Source organism: Bufo gargarizans, chromosome 3, assembly GCF_014858855.1.
Source record: "Bufo gargarizans isolate SCDJY-AF-19 chromosome 3, ASM1485885v1, whole genome shotgun sequence".
Taxonomy (NCBI): domain Eukaryota; kingdom Metazoa; phylum Chordata; class Amphibia; order Anura; family Bufonidae; genus Bufo; species Bufo gargarizans.
Window position 1 is genome coordinate 372,801,642 of NC_058082.1, and position 18,609 is coordinate 372,820,250.

General features: G+C 43.2%; 1 protein-coding gene across 3 annotated transcripts in view; it reads right to left on the reverse strand.

Annotated features, from left to right (window-relative positions):
• ACACA (acetyl-CoA carboxylase alpha) overlaps positions 1-18,609 on the reverse strand; it is a 932,629-nt gene that overhangs the window by 774,975 nt on the left and 139,045 nt on the right. For all 3 annotated transcript variants that reach the window (XM_044288111.1, XM_044288112.1, XM_044288113.1), the window contains exons 16-17: positions 18,263-18,344; positions 8,268-8,413 (exon numbers count right to left, since the gene is read on the reverse strand). In XM_044288111.1, the coding sequence (XP_044144046.1) occupies positions 8,268-8,413; positions 18,263-18,344 (228 nt within the window). The remainder of the gene's footprint in view (positions 1-8,267; positions 8,414-18,262; positions 18,345-18,609) is intronic.

Below are 18,609 nucleotides of genomic sequence, written 5' to 3' on the forward strand. Positions count from 1 at the left end.
ATACCAGATGTCTGACACTTTTTTGCAGCCAAGGTGGGCAAAGGGGCACATATTCCAAAGTGCACCTTTCGGATTTCGCAGGCCATTTTTTACACATTTTGATTGCAAGGTACTTCTCACACATTTGGGCGCCTAAATTGCCAGGGCAGTATAACTACGCCACAAGTGACCCCATTTTAGAAAGAAGACACCCCAAGGTATTCCGTGAGGGGCACGGCGAGTTCCTAGAATTTTTTATTTTTTGTCACAAGTTAGCGGAAAATGATGATTTTTCTTTTTTTTTCTTTTTTCCTTACAAAGTCTCATATTCCACTAACTTGCGACAAAAAATAAATTCTAGGAACTCGCCATGCCCCTCACGGAATACCTTGGGGTGTCTTCTTTCCAAAATGGGGTCACTTGTGGCGTAGTTATACTGCCCTGGCAATTTAGGGGCCCAAATGTGTGAGAAGAACTTTGCAATCAAAATGTGTAAAAAATGGCATGCGAAATCCGAAAGGTGCACTTTGGAATATGTGCCCCTTTGCCCACCTTGGCTGCAAAAAAAGTGTCACACATGTGGTATCGCCATACTCAGGAGAAGTTGGGGAATGTGTTTTGGGGTGTCATTTTACATATACCCATGCTGGGTGAGAAAAATATCTTGGTCAAATGCCAACTTTGTATAAAAAAATTGGAAAAGTTGTCTTTTGCCAAGATATTTCTCTCACCCAGCATGGTTATATGTAAAATGACACCCCAAAACACATTCCCCAACTTCTCCTGAGTACGGCGATACCACATGTGTGACACTTTTTTGTAGCCAAGGTGGGCAAAGGGGCACATATTCCAAAGTGCACCTTTCGGATTTCGTAGGCCATTTTTTACACATTTTGATTGCAAAGTACTTCTCACACATTTGGGCCCCTAAATTGCCAGGGCAGTATAACTACCCCACAAGTGACCCCATTTTGGAAAGACACCCCAAGGTATTCCGTGAGGGGCATGGCGAGTTCCTAGAATTTTTTATTTTTTGTCGCAAGTTAGTGGAATATGAGACTTTGTAAGAAAAAAAAAAAAAATCATCATTTTCTGCTAACTTGTGACAAAAAATAAAAAGTTCTATGAACTCACTATGCCCATCAGCGAATACCTTAGGGTGTCTACTTTCTGAAATGGGGTCATTTGTGGGGGTTTTCTACTGTCTGGGCATTGTAGAACCTCAGGAAACATGACAGGTGCTCAGAAAGTCAGAGCTGCTTCAAAAAGCGGAAATTCACATTTTTGTACCATAGTTTGTAAACGCTATAACTTTTACCCAAACCATTTTTATTTTTTTCCCCAAACATTTTTTTTTATCAAAGACATGTAGAACAATAAATTTAGCGAAAAATTTATATATGGATGTGGTTTTTTTTTTGCTAAATTTTACAGCTGAAAGTGAAAAATGTCATTTTTTTTGCAAAAAAAATTGTTAAATTTCGATTAATAACAAAAAAAGTAAAAATGTCAGCAGCAATGAAATACCACCAAATGAAAGCTCTATTAGTGAGAAGAAAAGGAGGTAAAATTCATTTGGGTGGTAAGTTGCATGACCGAGCAATGAACAGTGAAAGTAGTGTAGTGCAGAAGTGTAAAAAGTGGCCTGGTCATTAAGGGGGTTTCAGCTAGGGGGTTGAAGTGGTTAATGTATAACAAAACTGTATACATTAACAGATGCCTCAGACTGAAGCCAAACTTCGGCAGCTGTTCACTATAGAGTTCCATTGAAAAAAAAAAACAACAAAAAAACATTAACGTAAGAATGTTTTTACTGGACTCTGCAGGATAGAAAAACTTGGTATGCTACACATTTAAATACATCAAACCGATAGGAAAAAACGTGATGTAAAACCACTGAATGGGAGGGGGGGGAAGGGAGGGTGTACTTAAGTTTGCTGTGGAGCCCAGCGAGTTCAAGCTACATCTCTGCACAGCTCCTTCTCTCCTCCAGGCACAGCCCAGCTGTGACGTCATAACGTGTCTCAATGCTGCAGCAGGCCTGACGAGAGAAGGAGCTAGGGAGATGAGCTGTGGTTAGTGAATTACCCTCCATTCAGTATAATGACCCCCCAAACAGTATAATGACCCCCAGTGCCCCATCCACTGGGGGGGTCATTATTCTGAATTGTGGGCAAGTGGGGGTCTTTATTCTGAATGGAGGGCCACTGGGGGTCATTATACGGTGTGGGAGCCACAGGGGGACATGTAAATATAAAAAAATGCCTCAAGGGGGCCCACTGGGCTGGGATTTATTGCCCAAGTGCCCACATGAACCTGGAGCCAGCCCTGCATGTATATATTGCTACTGTGAATGGACAGTGCCTATGGTTGATTGACAGTTAATGTAAAATGTTAGTAAGATGTGGAAGCAGCAACTAGATCTCAAATAGAAGTCTACAGGGAGTGCAGAATTATTAGGCAAGTTGTATTTTTGAGGATTAATTTTATTATTGAACAACAACCATGTTCTCAATGAACCCAAAAAACTCATTAATATCAAAGCTGAATATTTTTGGAAGAAGTTTTTAGTTTGTTTTTAGTTTTAGCTATTTTAGGGGGATATCTGTGTGTGCAGGTGACTATTACTGTACATAATTATTAGGCAACTTAACAAAAAACTAATATATACCCATTTCAATTATTTATTTTTACCAGTGAAACCAATATAACATCTCAACATTCACAAATATACATTTCTGACATTCAAAAACAAAACAAAAACAAATCAGTGACCAATATAGCCACCTTTCTTTGCAAGGACACTCAAAAGCCTGCCATCCATGGATTCTGTCAGTGTTTTGATCTGTTCACAATCAACATTGTGTGCAGCAGCAACCACGGCCTCCCAGACACTGTTCAGAGAGGTGTACCGTTTTCCCTCCTTGTAAATCTCACATTTGATGATGGACCACAGGTTCTCAATGGGGTTCAGATCAGGTGAACAAGGAGGCCATGTCATTAGATTTTCTTCTTTTATACCCTTTCTTGCCAGCCACGTTGTGGAGTACTTGGACGCGTGTGATGGAGCATTGTCCTGCATGAAAATCATGTTTTTCTTACCTTGCAGACTTCTTCCTGTACCACTGCTTGAAGAAGGTGTCTTCCAGAAACTGGCAGTAGGACTGGGAGTTGAGCTTGACTCCATCCTCAACCAAAAAAGGCCCCACAAGCTCATCCTTGATGATACCAGCCCAAACCAGTACTCCACCTCCACCTTGCTGGCGTCTGAGTTGGACTGGAGCTCTCTGCCCTTTACCAATCCAGCCATCTGGCCCATCAAGACTCACTCTCATTTCATCAGTCCATAAAACCTTAGAAAAATCAGTCTTGAGATATTTCTTGGCCCAGTCTTGGCTTTTCAGCTTGTGTGTCTTGTTCAGTGGTGGTCGTCTTTCAGCCTTTCTTACCTTGGCCATGTCTCTGAGTATTGCACACCTTGTGCTTCTGAGCACTCCAGTGATGTTGCAGCTCTGAAATATGGCCAAACTGGTGGCAAGTGGCATCTTGGCAGCTGCACGCTTGACTTTTCTCAGTTCATGGGCAGTTATTTTGCGCCTTGGTTTTTCCACATGCTTCTTGCGACCCTGTTGACTATTTTGAATGAAACGCTTGATTGTTCGATGATCACGCTTCAGAAGCTTTGCAATTTTAAGAGTGCTGCATCCCTCTGCAAGATATCTCACTATTTTTGCCTTTTCTGAGCCTGTCAAGTCCTTCTTTTGACCCATTTTGCCAAAGGAAAGGAAGTTGCCTAATAATTATGCACACCTGATATAGGGTGTTGATGTCATTAGACCACACCCCTTCTCATTACAGAGATGCACATCACCTAATATGCTTAATTGGTAGTAGGCTTTCAAGCCTATACAGCTTGGAGTAAGACAACATGCATAAAGAGGATGATGTGGTCAAAATACTCATTTGCCTAATAATTCTGCACGTAGTGTATATCCTTGGCTGTACTGTGACTGATTTAACTGGTAGTAAGCTGCCACCTCTGCGCATGGCTCTTTGTTTCGTTCTACAACACCTGGAAACGTGACAGTCTTCCACTGCTACAACACAAAAATAGATAGCAAGGCAGGAATGCCAGTAGAAAGTATAGAACTGTCAAAATGAAATTAAACTGCTCCGCCTGACGTCATTGCTCCCAAGCACAGGATCATCAGAGGATTCAGAGTGTGCCTATGCGAGTACGGCACAAAATTTCCAGACGCAGCAGGATGATGTGGGCACGGGGGGGGGGGGGGGGGGCAGCATCAATCATGGTGCAGGAGGCTGGAATAGTACACAGCAACACTGACAAAGGAAGCAAGCCACAGCCCACTTGCGGTGAAAAAGATAATTTACATATGGCGAGAACGCAATATAAATGTTAATAATTCAGTAACCAGCGCACAGAAAAAAAGTTGAAAGAAGCATAAGAGCTACATGTTTGTAGTCTTAAGGTAATTAACTAAAAATGACATGGCAGCACATGATGAAGAAACTGAAGAAGCAGGTAGGTTGTAGTCAGGCAAAGATGCTAAAGATAAGGAAACTGTTGGAGGTTGCACTTATCAGACTTCTGCAAAGAGAAAGGTAGGAAGAGTGGTACTGTGATGGCACACTCATTGCTGATCTAACAATAATAAAATTGGATCATCTCCTAGAGATTGGTTTTTGGACAGGCGTTTCCTGGTGGCTGATAGCTGTATAGCTAGCAAATGAATGAGTCAGGCTCAAGCGTAGTACCCTGGAGCAAAGCTTAACTGCAAATGGTTTGTTATGTGATGTATTGTTAAGTAATATACTGTTATGCATTGTCATAGGTATGGTGCCCAGTATAGCTACTGTATGTATGGATGGCACAGCCATGGTTAACATATCTTGCTCACCCGTGGTAGTAGGTTAGTTATGGGCTGGCCCGACCCCTAAACGTAAGTCAGTCTATACTGGAGTTCAGAGAAAGAGCCAAGCTCATGTGCTCCCTATACTTAGGTCCAGAAAGCTACAGAGACTCACTGATCTCTGCATGATCTACAGAAGGCGGAGAGAACTAGAGAACTTAGAATCTGAAATCGAAAGCTAACCTACTATCAAAAGCTGCTAAGACTTTACTGCAGTGAGGGACAACGCTATGACACTTCACACTTTGACACAACCTGGCTAGTTGAATCTCTAAAATCCTGTATCCTTCAATGGACATTACAGCCACCTCTGCAAGAGTACGATTGCCCGACATAGATTCTGCAGAAAAATACTCGAGACAGAGAGAGAAGACCCTCCCATCCTTGCCTAAATCCATACAACAATCTGGGAAAAACTGCATTGTGTAGTTAGAACTGCGTTTTGCCATTGTTGGATGTACTACTCCTATTTTGCACTCCATTAAACAATGACTCTGGTACATCTGGCATGGTCTCGGACTCCTGCAACATACACTGGTAATTACACTCCACATACTGCCTTGCACACACACACACTTAATATCATGGGAACCCCAACTACCATCAGACAGAAGTTCCCAGATCCAGGGCATGCCCTGAGAGAAGAAAGGGTGTGCCCTCCAGTCAGTGCCCCGGCCCTGGGGAGTAACGGTGACAGGATAGAAACAGCGAGAAGATAGCCACTGTAAGCCGAGAGCCACTACCACCCTCATCCTCTACTCCGGATCCTCCCAGCAGGGCATAATTAACAGTGTTCGAGCAATTCAATCAGATATTCTCTATACTGACAGGGAGTGTTCCACAGGATTGGCGCATAGCAAATGTGGTGCCAATATTAAAAAAGGGTCCAGAAACAAAGCCCGGAAACTATACGCCGGTAAGTTTAACATCTGTTGTGGGTAAACTGTTTGGATGCTTTCTAAGACATGCTATCTTGGAGCACCTCAATGAAAATAAGCGAATAACGCCAAATCAGCATGGCTTCATGAGGGATCGGTCATGTCAAACAAATTTTATCAGTTTCTATGAGGAGGCAAGTTCTAGACTTCACCACGGCGAATCAATGGATTTCATATATCTGGACTTCTCCAAAACATTTGACACTGTACCACATGAAAGGTTAGTATATAAAATGAGAATGCTTGGACTGGGAGAAAACGTCTGTAAGTGGGTAAGTAACTGGCTCAATGATAGAAAACAGAGGGTGGTTATTAATGGTACACACTCAGATTGGGTCACTAGCAGAGTACCTCAATGTATTGGGCCTGATTCTCTTCAAAATTAATGATTCTCTTCAAAATTAATTAATGATCTTGTAGAAGGCTTGCACAGTAAAATCAGTTTTTGCAGATGACATTAATCTGTATAAAGTGATTGACACAGAAGAGGACAATATACAGCTACAGATGGATCTGGATAGATTAGAGGCTTGGGCAGAGAAGTGGCAGATGAGGTTTAACACTGACAAATGTAAAGTTATGCACATGGGAAGGAATAATGCAAGTCACCAGTACATACTAAATGGTAAAATACTGGGTAACACCGACATGGAAAACGACCTAGGAATTTTTGTGAACAGCAAAATAAGCTGTAAAAACCAGTGTCAGGCAGCTGCTGCCAAGGCCAATAAGATAATGGTCTTACCACTTTACAAAATCACTAGTCAGACCACACATGGAGTACTGTGTACAGTTCTGGGCTCCTGTGAACAAGGTAGAGATAGCAGAGCTAGAGAGGGTACAGAGGAGGGCAACTAAAGTAACTGGAATGGGGCAACTACAGTACCCTGAAAGATTATCAACATTAGGGTTATTTACTTTAGAAAAAAGACGACTGAGGGGAGATATAATTACTATGTAAAAATCTATCAGGTGTCAGTACATAGATCTATCCCATTATCTATTTATCCCCGGGAAAAGCAGTAAGAAACTCTGGTATGGATAGAATAGAGCTGGAATGGACACATTTTAATAAATGAGTAATATAATATACCAAGCCAAATGCAGACGTGTGGCAGAATGTACATTTGGAAAGGAAGCAAAATGCAATGCGAGTAAGCAAATCAATATAGGTATGGCAAAATCAGTCTTAAAGGGGTATTCCCATCACAGACTATGAGGGCATATCACTAGGATATGCCCCCATTGGTGTGGGTCCCACCCCTGGCCGAGAAAGTGGGGAGAGTGATGGATGGACCCCAGGTTTCCCTGGGTCAGGCCACCACCAAGCGCTTTCCCCATACAAGTGAATAGGTGTGCACCGCACTTGCGGCCACTTCTCCTATTCATTTCTATGGAACAGACAGAAATAGCAGAGTAGCGCTCTGTCCCCTTCCCTGCTCCGTTCTCAATGTAAATGCGGGTCGCTGAGGTGGGACCCACACCTATCAGACAATGGGGGGCATATCCTAGTGATATGCCTCCATTGTCTGGGATGGGAATACCCCTTTAAGGTTCATTCCATTAGGAGACCTGCTCCCCATGGCGAGGATTCAGTACGCCTCAAGCCTCAGCAGGGCTGGTCTCCAATTACCTTTTCTTTTGGGCTGGTAACCCCTTTCAATGGTTTTCATCTGCAAGGTCTATGTGTTGCCTTGATGGCTGTTCACAAAATGTGCAGCTGCATCTGACAGGTTTTTTCCAATTGTGGATTAAAAAAAAAAATTCATTGTCAATGGGGACAAAACTGAACCGAACGGAATGATCCAAAATGCTTTCCGTTCCGTTTAGTTGTGTTGCCATACCGGAGAGCAAACCGCAACATGTTGTAGTTTGCTTTCCATCCTGGGATGCGGAGCAAGACAGATCTGGCATGACCCCCAATGCAAATCAATGGGGACACATCAGTTTTCTCTGACACAATAGAAAATTGATTCGTCCTCCATTGACTTTAAATGGCGTTCATGACGGGTCCGTCTTGGCAATGTTAAAGATGAAACAATCGGATCCATTCATAACAGATGCAGATGGTTGTATTATCAGCAATGGAAGTGTTTTGGCTGAACCCTGCTGGATCCAGTAAAAACGCTAGTGTGAAATTCTTAAACTGCCACAAACCATATGTTGTTAGAAGCTGTGGCAGTTACAGGGAGATAGCTGCAGAAGGAAAGCCCCCTGAGCTGCGAGGTTGAAGACAGTCTACCAGAGCAATTGGAGCAGTCAATGTGGAGATCTCTGGACTCATGTGAGGTACAGGGCTGATTCTAGCTTTGTTAAAAAGGCATTGCTTAGTACTATATCATGTCATATTTTCATTTTTACATCAATCATGACATAACCACATTAGGCAGAGAAAGTAAATACAAAAACAATGTAGAACCTGTCAATTTCTTCTTTAATATAGGTTGTATAGCTGCTGCCATCATAGGATAAGAGGAGACCACCATCACTCAGTCTGTGCACATCTACTTCTACGCAGGAGTTGTTCATTATTACAACATAGGAATTTGGAGACTGACGTGTAACCTGGAATTATATATTTATTTTTTTTAAACAAAAAAAAAAAAAAAAAAACATTAGATACACCAAGTATAAAAACATGACTCCAAATATAAATCATACAACTATTTAGCCTGAACAATTCTGAGTAAAGGATACTACTGTGTACAGACCTACTGTCTACTATGTTAGCACTAAAAATGTCACCAATCATTGAGTTTTCGGTTCTAAAAATGACTAGTTCTGTGTTGCTACTTTCTTAAAAAAATAAAAATAAATCAGTAGGCCTTCAGGGGTATAGTATTTGCCACAATGGATATATATTTATGTGAATGAATAGATGAAGTTATCACTAAATTGTGCTGAGATCAAATTTAAAGATTTCTTACATTAACATTAGGAGGGTTGTCAATTATTCAATCTGTAAACAAAAGGATGTTTATTTTATAGTTTCCTATTAAACTTTTTGCTACAGAACCACAAACACACTCAATAGTGGATTGTTTTAACCCCTTCAGGACCCTGCCATTTTTAACCTTAAAGAGGACCTTTCACCGATCCTGACAATGTGAACTAACTATACAGACATGGAGAGCGGCGACCGGGGATCTCACTGCACTTACTATTATCCCTGGGCGCCGCTCCGTTCTCCTGCTATGCCCTCCGGTATCTTCGGTCACTAAGTTATAGTAGGCGGGGTATGCCCTTGTTCTGCTGTAGCGCTGGCCAATCGCAGCTGGTTTCTCAGATTTCACTGAGGGTCACATGACCTGTGATGTCAGATTCTCTCCCTGCTCTGATAAAGGTCGTTTACAAGCCTGTAAACGAGACGTCACTGTGCTGGCCACGCCCCCTTCACTGTCGTCTACTCTCTGCTGGGATTCTTAACCCCTTCAGCTGCACAGCTCTGCAGGCAGTGAAGAGACAATACATACTAGAGAGAACATTGCACAAGAAGGTAGGGGGAAGATCCTGTGTGTATTAGCAGTGTCATTATACAGATGGGACATGTAGTCCTACACATACCACATGCTGCAGAGTCTCCCAGCAGGCAGACATGTCACTCAGGGAAGCTCTTGTATTCACTCCCTTAGCAGTGTCATTATACAGATGGGACATGTAGTCCAACACATACAACATGCTGCTGAGTCTCCCAGCAGGCAGACATGTCACTCAGGGCAGCTCTTGTATTCACTCCCTTAGCAGTGTCATTATACAGCTGGGACTTGTAGTCCTACACATACAACATGCTGCAGAGTCTCCTAGCAGGCAGACATGTCACTCAGGGCAGCACTTATATTCACTCCCTTAGCAGTGTCATTATACAGCTGGGACTTGTAGTCCTACACATACAACATGCTGCAGAGTCTCCCAGCAGTCAGACATGTCACTCAGGGCAGCTCTTGTATTCACTCCCATAGCAGAGCAGGGGGAGGGGCAGCAATTGTTTTTATTGCATGTAAACAAAGTGCCAGAAAAGAACCAGGGAAATTAGGAAATATATATTATTTTTTTTGCATAAAACTTGCTTAGCTCAGTTACATATCAGATTTTCAGTCCTATATTAATTTTTTTTCATAACTCTGACAACCCCTTTAACCTGGCAGTCACTGGACCTTAAAGGCCCTATAAACATATTTAGTTATTACTATTCAGTCATAGGTCTATTAAAGTGTATTCCAATGATACAAGAGTACCCCCTGTCCGCATTTTAAACCATGTAAAAACAACTTTATATTCATCTGTCAATCACCTTCCTTTGTGCCCAAGGGGAGGTTTTTCTTTTATCTTTGTGCCCAGTCGTGCCCCAACTGTCGTTTCCTACCGCCGCCCAGCTCATTATTATTCACTGCGCTGGGCGGCTTTTACAGTCCCCGATCCTGTTAGATCCCGCGCATGCCCGATAGAAACTTATGGGCATCGGCCTCAATCGGACCTTCTGCGCATGGGCCGGATACCTGTATCCAGCACCCTCACAAGCCGGAAATTGAATGCGCCTGCATCCCTTATTCTTCTATGCGGATGCTCTCTGTGTCTCCTGCTGTGCCTGCCGCGGATCTCTCCTCCCAGTCACTCCTATCCAGCGCTTCAGAGCGCTGATGTCAGCAGAAATACTGTTTGTTAATGCGCCTGCGCCAGACAAGAAACTCAGTTAGGGCGGAGAGAAGAGTAAAAGCCGCCCAGCGCAGTGAATAATAATGAGCTGGGCGGCAGTAGGAAACTACAGTTGGGGTGCGGCTGGGCACAAAGGTAGGAGAAAAAACGCCCCTTGGGCACAAAGGAACATGATTGACAGATGAATATAAAGTTGTTTTTACATGGTTTAAAATGCGGACATGGGGGTACTCTTTAGGGTGACCACGTGTCCCGGATCGCCTGGGACAGTCCCGCATTTGGAGAGTCTGTCCCGGGTCCTGGTAACCCTCATTCCGGGACAATGCAGTGTCCCGGAATGACCAGAGCCGCCGACCGCTGCTGTGACCAGGGCCGTTTCTTGGACCGGGCGGCTGCCCGGGGCGCTGTCAGAAGGGCACAGCAGGAGAGGAGCGCTGCGCTTCCATTGTGGAAGCGCTCACTCATCTCTACAAGTCAGGCTACTTTCACACTAGCGTTCGGGCGGATCCGTTCTGAACGGATCCGCCCATAATAATGCAGACGGAGGCTCCGTTCAGAACGGATCCGTCTGCATTATATTAGCTAAAAAAAGCTAAGTGTGAAAATAGCCTAGGGACGGATCCGTCCAGACTTTCAATGTAAAGTCAATGGGGGACGGATCCGCTTGAAGATTGAGCCACATTGTGGCATCTTCAAACGGATCCGTCCCCATTGACTTACATTGTAAGTCTGGACGGATCCGCACGCCTCCGCACGGCCAGGCGGACACCCGAACGCTGCAAGCAGCGTTCAGCTGTCCGCCTGTCCGTGCGGAGGCGAGCGGAGCGGAGGCTGAACGCCGCCAGACTGATGCAGTCTGAGCGGATCCGCCTCCATTCAGACTGCATCAGGGCTGGACGGCTGCGTTCGGGTCCGCTCGTGAGCTCCTTCAAACGGAGCTCACGAACGGAAACCCGAACGCTAGTGTGAAAGCAGCCTCATCTGTATCGCCGTCCTCAGGAAGGCGATACAAATGTCTGTGCTGCTGAAGCCGGCAGGGGAGGGAGAGGTGTGTCCCCTCCCTGTTCCTCTGATAGGCTGCAAGCACTAGGCCGGCAGCCTATCAGAGGCCGATGCAGTCGGCGCGATGACGTCATCGCGCCGCCTGAGCCAGCGAGGACACAGGCTGGAAGAGGCCTGCATTGCATCCAGGAGGAGGTAAGTACAAGTTATATATATATATATATATATATATATATAAAAATTACAATACTGGCACATAAGTGGGGCTTCTAGCACATAAGGAGGGGGTTGCTGGCACATAAGGGGGGCTACTGGCACATAAGGTGGGGGCTACTGGCACTTTATAGGGGGGCTACTGGCACATTATTGGGGAGGCGACTTGCACATAAGAGGCTACTGGCACATAATAGGGGGGGCACTCTGGCTACTGGCACATGAAAAATGCACAGGCAGATATGTTTTTGCCAGTCTCAAGTATAAGTTTGACGAAATGCACTTGTGAAAGTAAGTGTCCCTGAACGGCAGTTAGGAAATGTGGTCACCCTAGTACTCTTATATCATCGGAATACACTTTAATAGACCTATGACTGCATAGGAATAACCAAATATGTTTATAGGGCCTGTCAGTGTCCCTTTAAGTCACGTCTAGATATGACGCACATGTACGTCATGGGTCCTTAAGGGGTTAAAAGAGGTTTAGTGGAATAAATAATCTTGAAGTCCATCATCTGATCAATAACTTCCTTTTATACATAAACTTTGCAATTGATGTGAAAATGTAGGTGGTGTCATGTCCAGAGCTCATGTGACCATATTCTGAAGCACACCCAGATTGTGCCACTAGAACCATAACAAAATGTTTACTTTCTGGATAATGAACATGTAGTGCTTCCGTCTGGTTCCGTCCTTAGTGCTTCCATGCCTCCATTCCGCACCAACCTTCCAGATTTGGTCCGCATACATGATGCGGGGTGCACACGGCCGATGCCTGTATATTGCGGACCCACTGTTTGCGGGAGCTGCAATATAGGCACGGCCAAACAACAGCTGCGCGAATGTGCCCTTGATCCTCAAAAGAATCAAAAATCCACATGTAGACCCAGTAGGTCTAAACGTTTCAATGTTCTCAAAGTATTTACAAAAAAAGCCACATATGCTGGCACATTCCTTATTTGCCCTATAATTTGGAGTTTGAGCTTCTTGACACTTTTTAAATGTGGATTGTTTAGTGGGAGGAGGTGGAGGCGGTAAATTATCTTAGAAACTGAAGTAAATTATAGCCAAAATCTACACCAGCCCCGAGCTGGCATACTGTAGATTTCAATTTATGGCACACGGAATGCCACAAGATGCACCAAATTAAGTTTAGTGCATCTTAGTCCAGTGCACTTTTTGCCAAGACTGGCATAGGAAATGCCATGCTTAGTAACTCTACCCTAGCATTATTACAGCTAGATACAATGTTTCTCTGAAAATAAGACAGGGTCTTATATTAATTTGTTTCTCCAAAAATAGGGTTAGGGCTTATTATCAGGGTAGGGCTCATTTATTCAAATACAGTATAATCACAGTGGGTGGCACAGTACTACGGTATGATACCAGTACAGTACTCTGGCAGGCAATGCAACATTTCTTTCTGGTCCCTGAGCCCCTAGGCAGCAATGTGTATGCTACGTTACCAGGGAGATCCGGCACAAGAGATGACAGGGTGCCGATTGGTGGAGGCGGGGGAGGGAGCAGGACGCGCTCACCATCAATCAGCACCTCCAGCTCCAGGCAGCAGAGAGGAGAAGGACATCCTCCTGCTGCCTCATTCAGCTACGGTAGGGGTAAGTTAGAACGTGCAGGGATAAGTTAGAACGTGCGGGCTGGCAGCAGTACAGGGTAGAGAAGCCGCCCAGCGATGTATGTGCGAGCTAGCGGCTTCACTGAAGGCTAAGTGTTGGCAGCCTGCGCTGCTGTACCGTAACTCCTGCCTGCCTCCGATCAGCTAGGAGAGTGTCGAGGTCCTGCCCGCCCGCCCTGGCAGCTCAGGAGCCATTAGTGAGCGTTTCTGCGCTGCTGAATCCATAAATATAAAGTTCATCTAGGGCTTATATTTAAGCCCTACTCCCAAAACCCTGCAAAATAGGGCTAGGTCTTATTTTCGGGGAAACAATAGCAGCACTCAGTTCATAGTCTGGGAGAAAAAAAAACCTCTCAGGCTATGAGCTGAGCACTGCGATTGGCCAGCACTCCAGCCTGGGAGAAGGAGACTCCCAGGAGAACAAGAGCAGGCTCCTCCCGGTTAAACCGAAAATCTGAAGATACCGGAGCCTATACCGGGAGAACGGAGCCGGGCCCAGGGATAATAGTAAGTGATAGGGAGTGAAGGGAGATCCCTGGGCGCCGCCCTTCATGTCTGTATACTTAGTTTAGATTTTTTTTATCGTAATAAAAGGTCCTTTTTAAGGGGTGACTTAATTTATCCTGGATTTAAAAGGGGTTGTCTCACTTCAGCAAATGGCATTTATCAAGTAGTGAAAGTTAATACAAGGCACTTACTAACGTTTTGTGATTATCATATTACCTCCTTTGCTGGCTTGATTCATTTTTCCATCGCATTATACACTGCTCGTTTCCAGTCATTGCAGCGCAGATACAAGGAGACCAGGATGGGAGCATCTGACCATGTGTGGCTAGTCCAGAGAGGCCTGTGTTTTTTCCTACAGTATGCAAGCATCGCCACCACTGCTAGACTGCAGGGTGGTCATAACCTCTGGATATGAGCAGCGTATGATGCAACAGAAAAATATAAAAATTTGCAAGCCAGCAAAGGAGGCAATATGGACAACACATTAGTAAGTGCCTTTTATTAACCCTGTCTACATGATAAATGCAATTTGCTGAGCAATGCCCATCATTTTTACATTTTGTTGTGGCTTAGTTGGAGTGGATTTTCTATATTTTTCTGGCAAATTTTTCCCTGTCCAGCAGAAAATGTTTAAAGTTTTACATTTACTACAACAATTTAATGCATTTTGTGCCAGAGAGCAGTAAAATTTGCAGATCACTGTCATGACCTCTGTTAAAACTGCCTATTCTTGTCTTTTAAAAAATAAATAAATAAAGGACAAAAAATAGGACGTATTCTATTTAAAAAATTGTATTTTTGTTTTGTTTTACAGTGCCACAGAACAGATGTGCAGATACAGACAGCCCACGCTGTGCTGTCCGCATCTTTTGCATTGAATGGGTCAGAATCCGATCGGATGTGGAGCAAAACCACGGTCATGTGGTCCTAGGCAGTTACTATCCGTTGGATGCGGTTCTGACCATCGGATGGCACTATTCTATTTCTCCTCAAAGAGATACACAGAATATGTATGATGTAATGACCTAGGAATTTGCCATGTAGCAATCTACCTCCTCTTTGTACCACTTTATTACTTACGACATTACTTTCAACCTATACAGTAGAAACTCCCAAGAAGTGACCCCATTTTGGAAACTAGAGGATAAAGTGCCAGTTTTATTGGTGCTATTTTTGGGTACATATGATTTTTTGATCATTCATTATAACACTTTATGGGGCAAGGTGACCAAAAGATTGGTTGTTTTAGCACAGTTTTTATTTCTTTATTTATTTTTACAGTGTTCAACTGAGAGGTTCGGTCAAATGACATTTTTATAGAGCAGATCGTTACGGATGTGGTGATACCTAATATGTACAGTCGTGGCCAAAAGTTTTGAGAATTACATAAATATTGGAAAAGTTGCTGCTTAAGTTTTTATAACAGCAATTTGCATATACTCCAGAATGTTATTAAGAGTGATCAGATGAATTGCATAGTCCTTCTTTGCCATGAAAATTAACTTAATCCCAAAAAAAACTTTCCACTGCATTTCATTGCTGTCATTAAAGGACCTGCTGAGATCATTTCAGTAATCGTCTTGTTAACTCAGGTGAGAATGTTGACAAGCACAAGGCTGGAGATCATTATGTCAAGCTGATTGGGTTAAAATGGCAGACTTGACCTTTTAAAAGGAGGGTGATGCTTGAAATCATTGTTCTTCCATTGTTAACCATGGTGACCTGCAAAGAAACGCGTGCAGCCATCATTGCGTTGCATAAAAATGGCTTCACAGGCAAGGATATTGTGGCTCCTCAATCAACAATTTATAGGATCATCAAGAACTTCCAGGAAAGAGGTTCAATTCTTGTTAAGAAGGCTTCAGGGCATCCAAAAAAGTCCAGCAAGTGCCAGGATCATCTCCTAAAGAGGATTCAGCTGCGGGATCGGAGTGGCACCAGAGCAGAGCTTGCTCAGGAATGGCATCAGGCAGGTGTGAGCACATCCGTCACGGCCATGCCTATGACCGTGACTCCTGCACCGCATGCGGTTGTCAGCAGTGTTGGTTTAGTTGTCAATCACAGGTGAGGGCTTTGGTTTTTGCTTCACCTGTGGTTGCCGCTGGCAACAGTTTTTATGTGGCAGCATTGCAGCCCGAGTTGTTTCGTGGCTGCTTGCTGTGTGGTGCGTGCGGTTCCATCTGGCAACTTGTATGTCTGATGTGCACGGGGTTTATTTGCCTGTATTCACCTTTAAGTTGCTGTCTTCCCTTCCCTGGTGGTGGAAGGGTTAATTCCCTTCCCAGTGTGTGTGTGTGTGTGTGTGTCTCACTGGGTGTGTCCGACTGTGGGGTGCAGAAAATATGGTGAATGGACTGCGGAGGACTGGGGCAAAGTCATATTCTCTGATGAAGCCTCTTTCCGATTGTTTGGGGCATCAGGAAAAAGGCTTGTCCGGAGAAGAAAAGGTGAGCGCTACCGTCAGTCCTGTGTCATGCCAACAGTAAAGCATCCTGAGACCATTCATATGTGGGGTTGCTTCTCATCCAAGGGAGTGGGCTCACTCACAATTTTGCCCAAAAGCACAGCCATGAATAAAGAATGGTACCAAAACACCCTCCAACTGCAACTTCTTCCAACAATCCAACAACAGTTTGGTGAAGAACAATGCATTTTCTCTTTCTTGACAAAATCCAAGAAGAGATTATGAAAGAATAGGTTGCTATAAGTCAGGAATTGGCCCAGAAGTTGATTGAGAGCATGCCCAGTCGAATTGCAGAGGTCGTGAAAAAGAAGGGCCAACACTGCAAATACTGACTATTTGCATAAATGTCATGTAATTGTCAATAAAAGCCTTTGAAACGTATGAAGTGCGTGTAATTATATTTCACTACATCACAGAAACAACTGAAACAAAGATCTAAAAGCAGTTTAGCAGCAAACTTTGTGAAAACTAATATTTGTGTCATTCTCAAAACTTTTGGCCACGACTGTATACTTTTTCTTGTTTATTTAAGTTTTACACAATAATAGCATTTTTTAAACAAACAAATTATGTTTTAATGTGTCCATGTTCTAAAAGCTATAGTTTTTTTAATTTTTTTTTTTTATTATTTTTTTAGAGATTTTCTTATGTAGGGGCTCATTTTTTGCGGGATGAGGCGACGGTTTGATTGCTACCATTTTGTGGGACATACGCCTTGGTGTAGCACTTTTCGTAAAGTAAGGTGACAAAAATGGCTTTTTTGGACAGTTATTTATTTTTTATGGCATTAATAGGAATGGGTCGATCATGTGATATATTTATAGAGCAGACCACGGACGCGGCAATACCAAATATATTATTAATTTTTTTTTTTCAATTTTTTTTTTTTTTTACATGTGAAACTTTTTATTTTATTTTTTGAACACAATTTTTTTTTTTTATTTTACACTTTTCGTCCCCCATAAGGTCATACAAGGGGGACATAAGTAGCCCCAGTTACAGGAGAAATACACCCCCCAGAGTGGCTGTACAGCCTCAGTGCAGGGCTGATAGAGGTCTCTGAGAGACCTCACAGCTCCTGCACTCTCCGGTCCCGGCGTTCACATGACCACATAGCGCTTCCTGCTCTGTATGCACAGCGCTCCGTGAGCGCTGTGCATACAGCGATCTAGAAGGCAGGGACACCTGGGCACTGGTCTGCCTTCTCTAAGGGTTTCCCTGCTGTCACTGACAGCGGGCAACCCGATCAGCAGCTGCACGTTCAGGAACGTCCATTCAGAAATATAGAACCACCTCCCGGACGTTTTTAGTCTATGGGCGGTGGTTAAAAGGTGAAACTAACACATGTGATAGACTCATTACATGCAAAGCGAGATATTTCAAGTCTTTATTTGTTATAATTTGGATGATTATGGCTTACAGCTTATGAAACCCCAAAGTCACAATTTTGAGGTACCCTTTGCTCAGGGGGTAAGGATTAATTAGCTGACTAGAATGTGACACTTTGAGCCTAGAATATTGAACCTTTTATCAAAATTGGAATTTTAAGCTGCATTAATGCAATTTTAGAGCACTAAGCGGGGACACATATATACTGGGGTACTATGGGGGACATTATTTATGCTGAGGACACTACCGGGGGTTAGGTTAAAAAATAAAAATGTAACGATTGTCAAAACATAAGCATGATTTATTTTTCACTGTTGCGTGAATGTCATTTTAGGCACAAATTATACAACCCCCATAAGGAGCTGTATTATGATTAACTCTCGCCTTACTCCGTTGTGCATGCCCTTTAACTTTATTGCAAGAAAAATTATTCAAGTCATTACCTGATGCACTCACTGTGGTTCATGTAAAAAAAAAAAAAAACTCTCCAACTTACTAAAAAACGATTTATGAAATTCTATTCAATTGTTTTCTGAGCAGAACAATTATTTACCTTAAGAACATATTTCATCCCCTCATAGATTAGCTCCACATCTACAGAGTTTAGTAGTGTATGTGCTGCTAAGACTTGACCTCTGTAATGTAAGAAAATGAAAGATTCATATTTCAGACATCCAATACGATTGAATCAACTAACAAACATTTCCTTATGAAACATAACATGTACAGAAATATCCTCAACAGAAATCAGAAGGTACCTTTCTAAAAAGAGTTGTCCAATGATAAAAGGCTATACACCTTTGGGGGCATATTTTTTTTTATAATTGCATTTTACTCATTTTGGTCTTAAAATATTTTTTTTCTACTGGACTTTATTAAGCATATTCACCAGAATAAAAG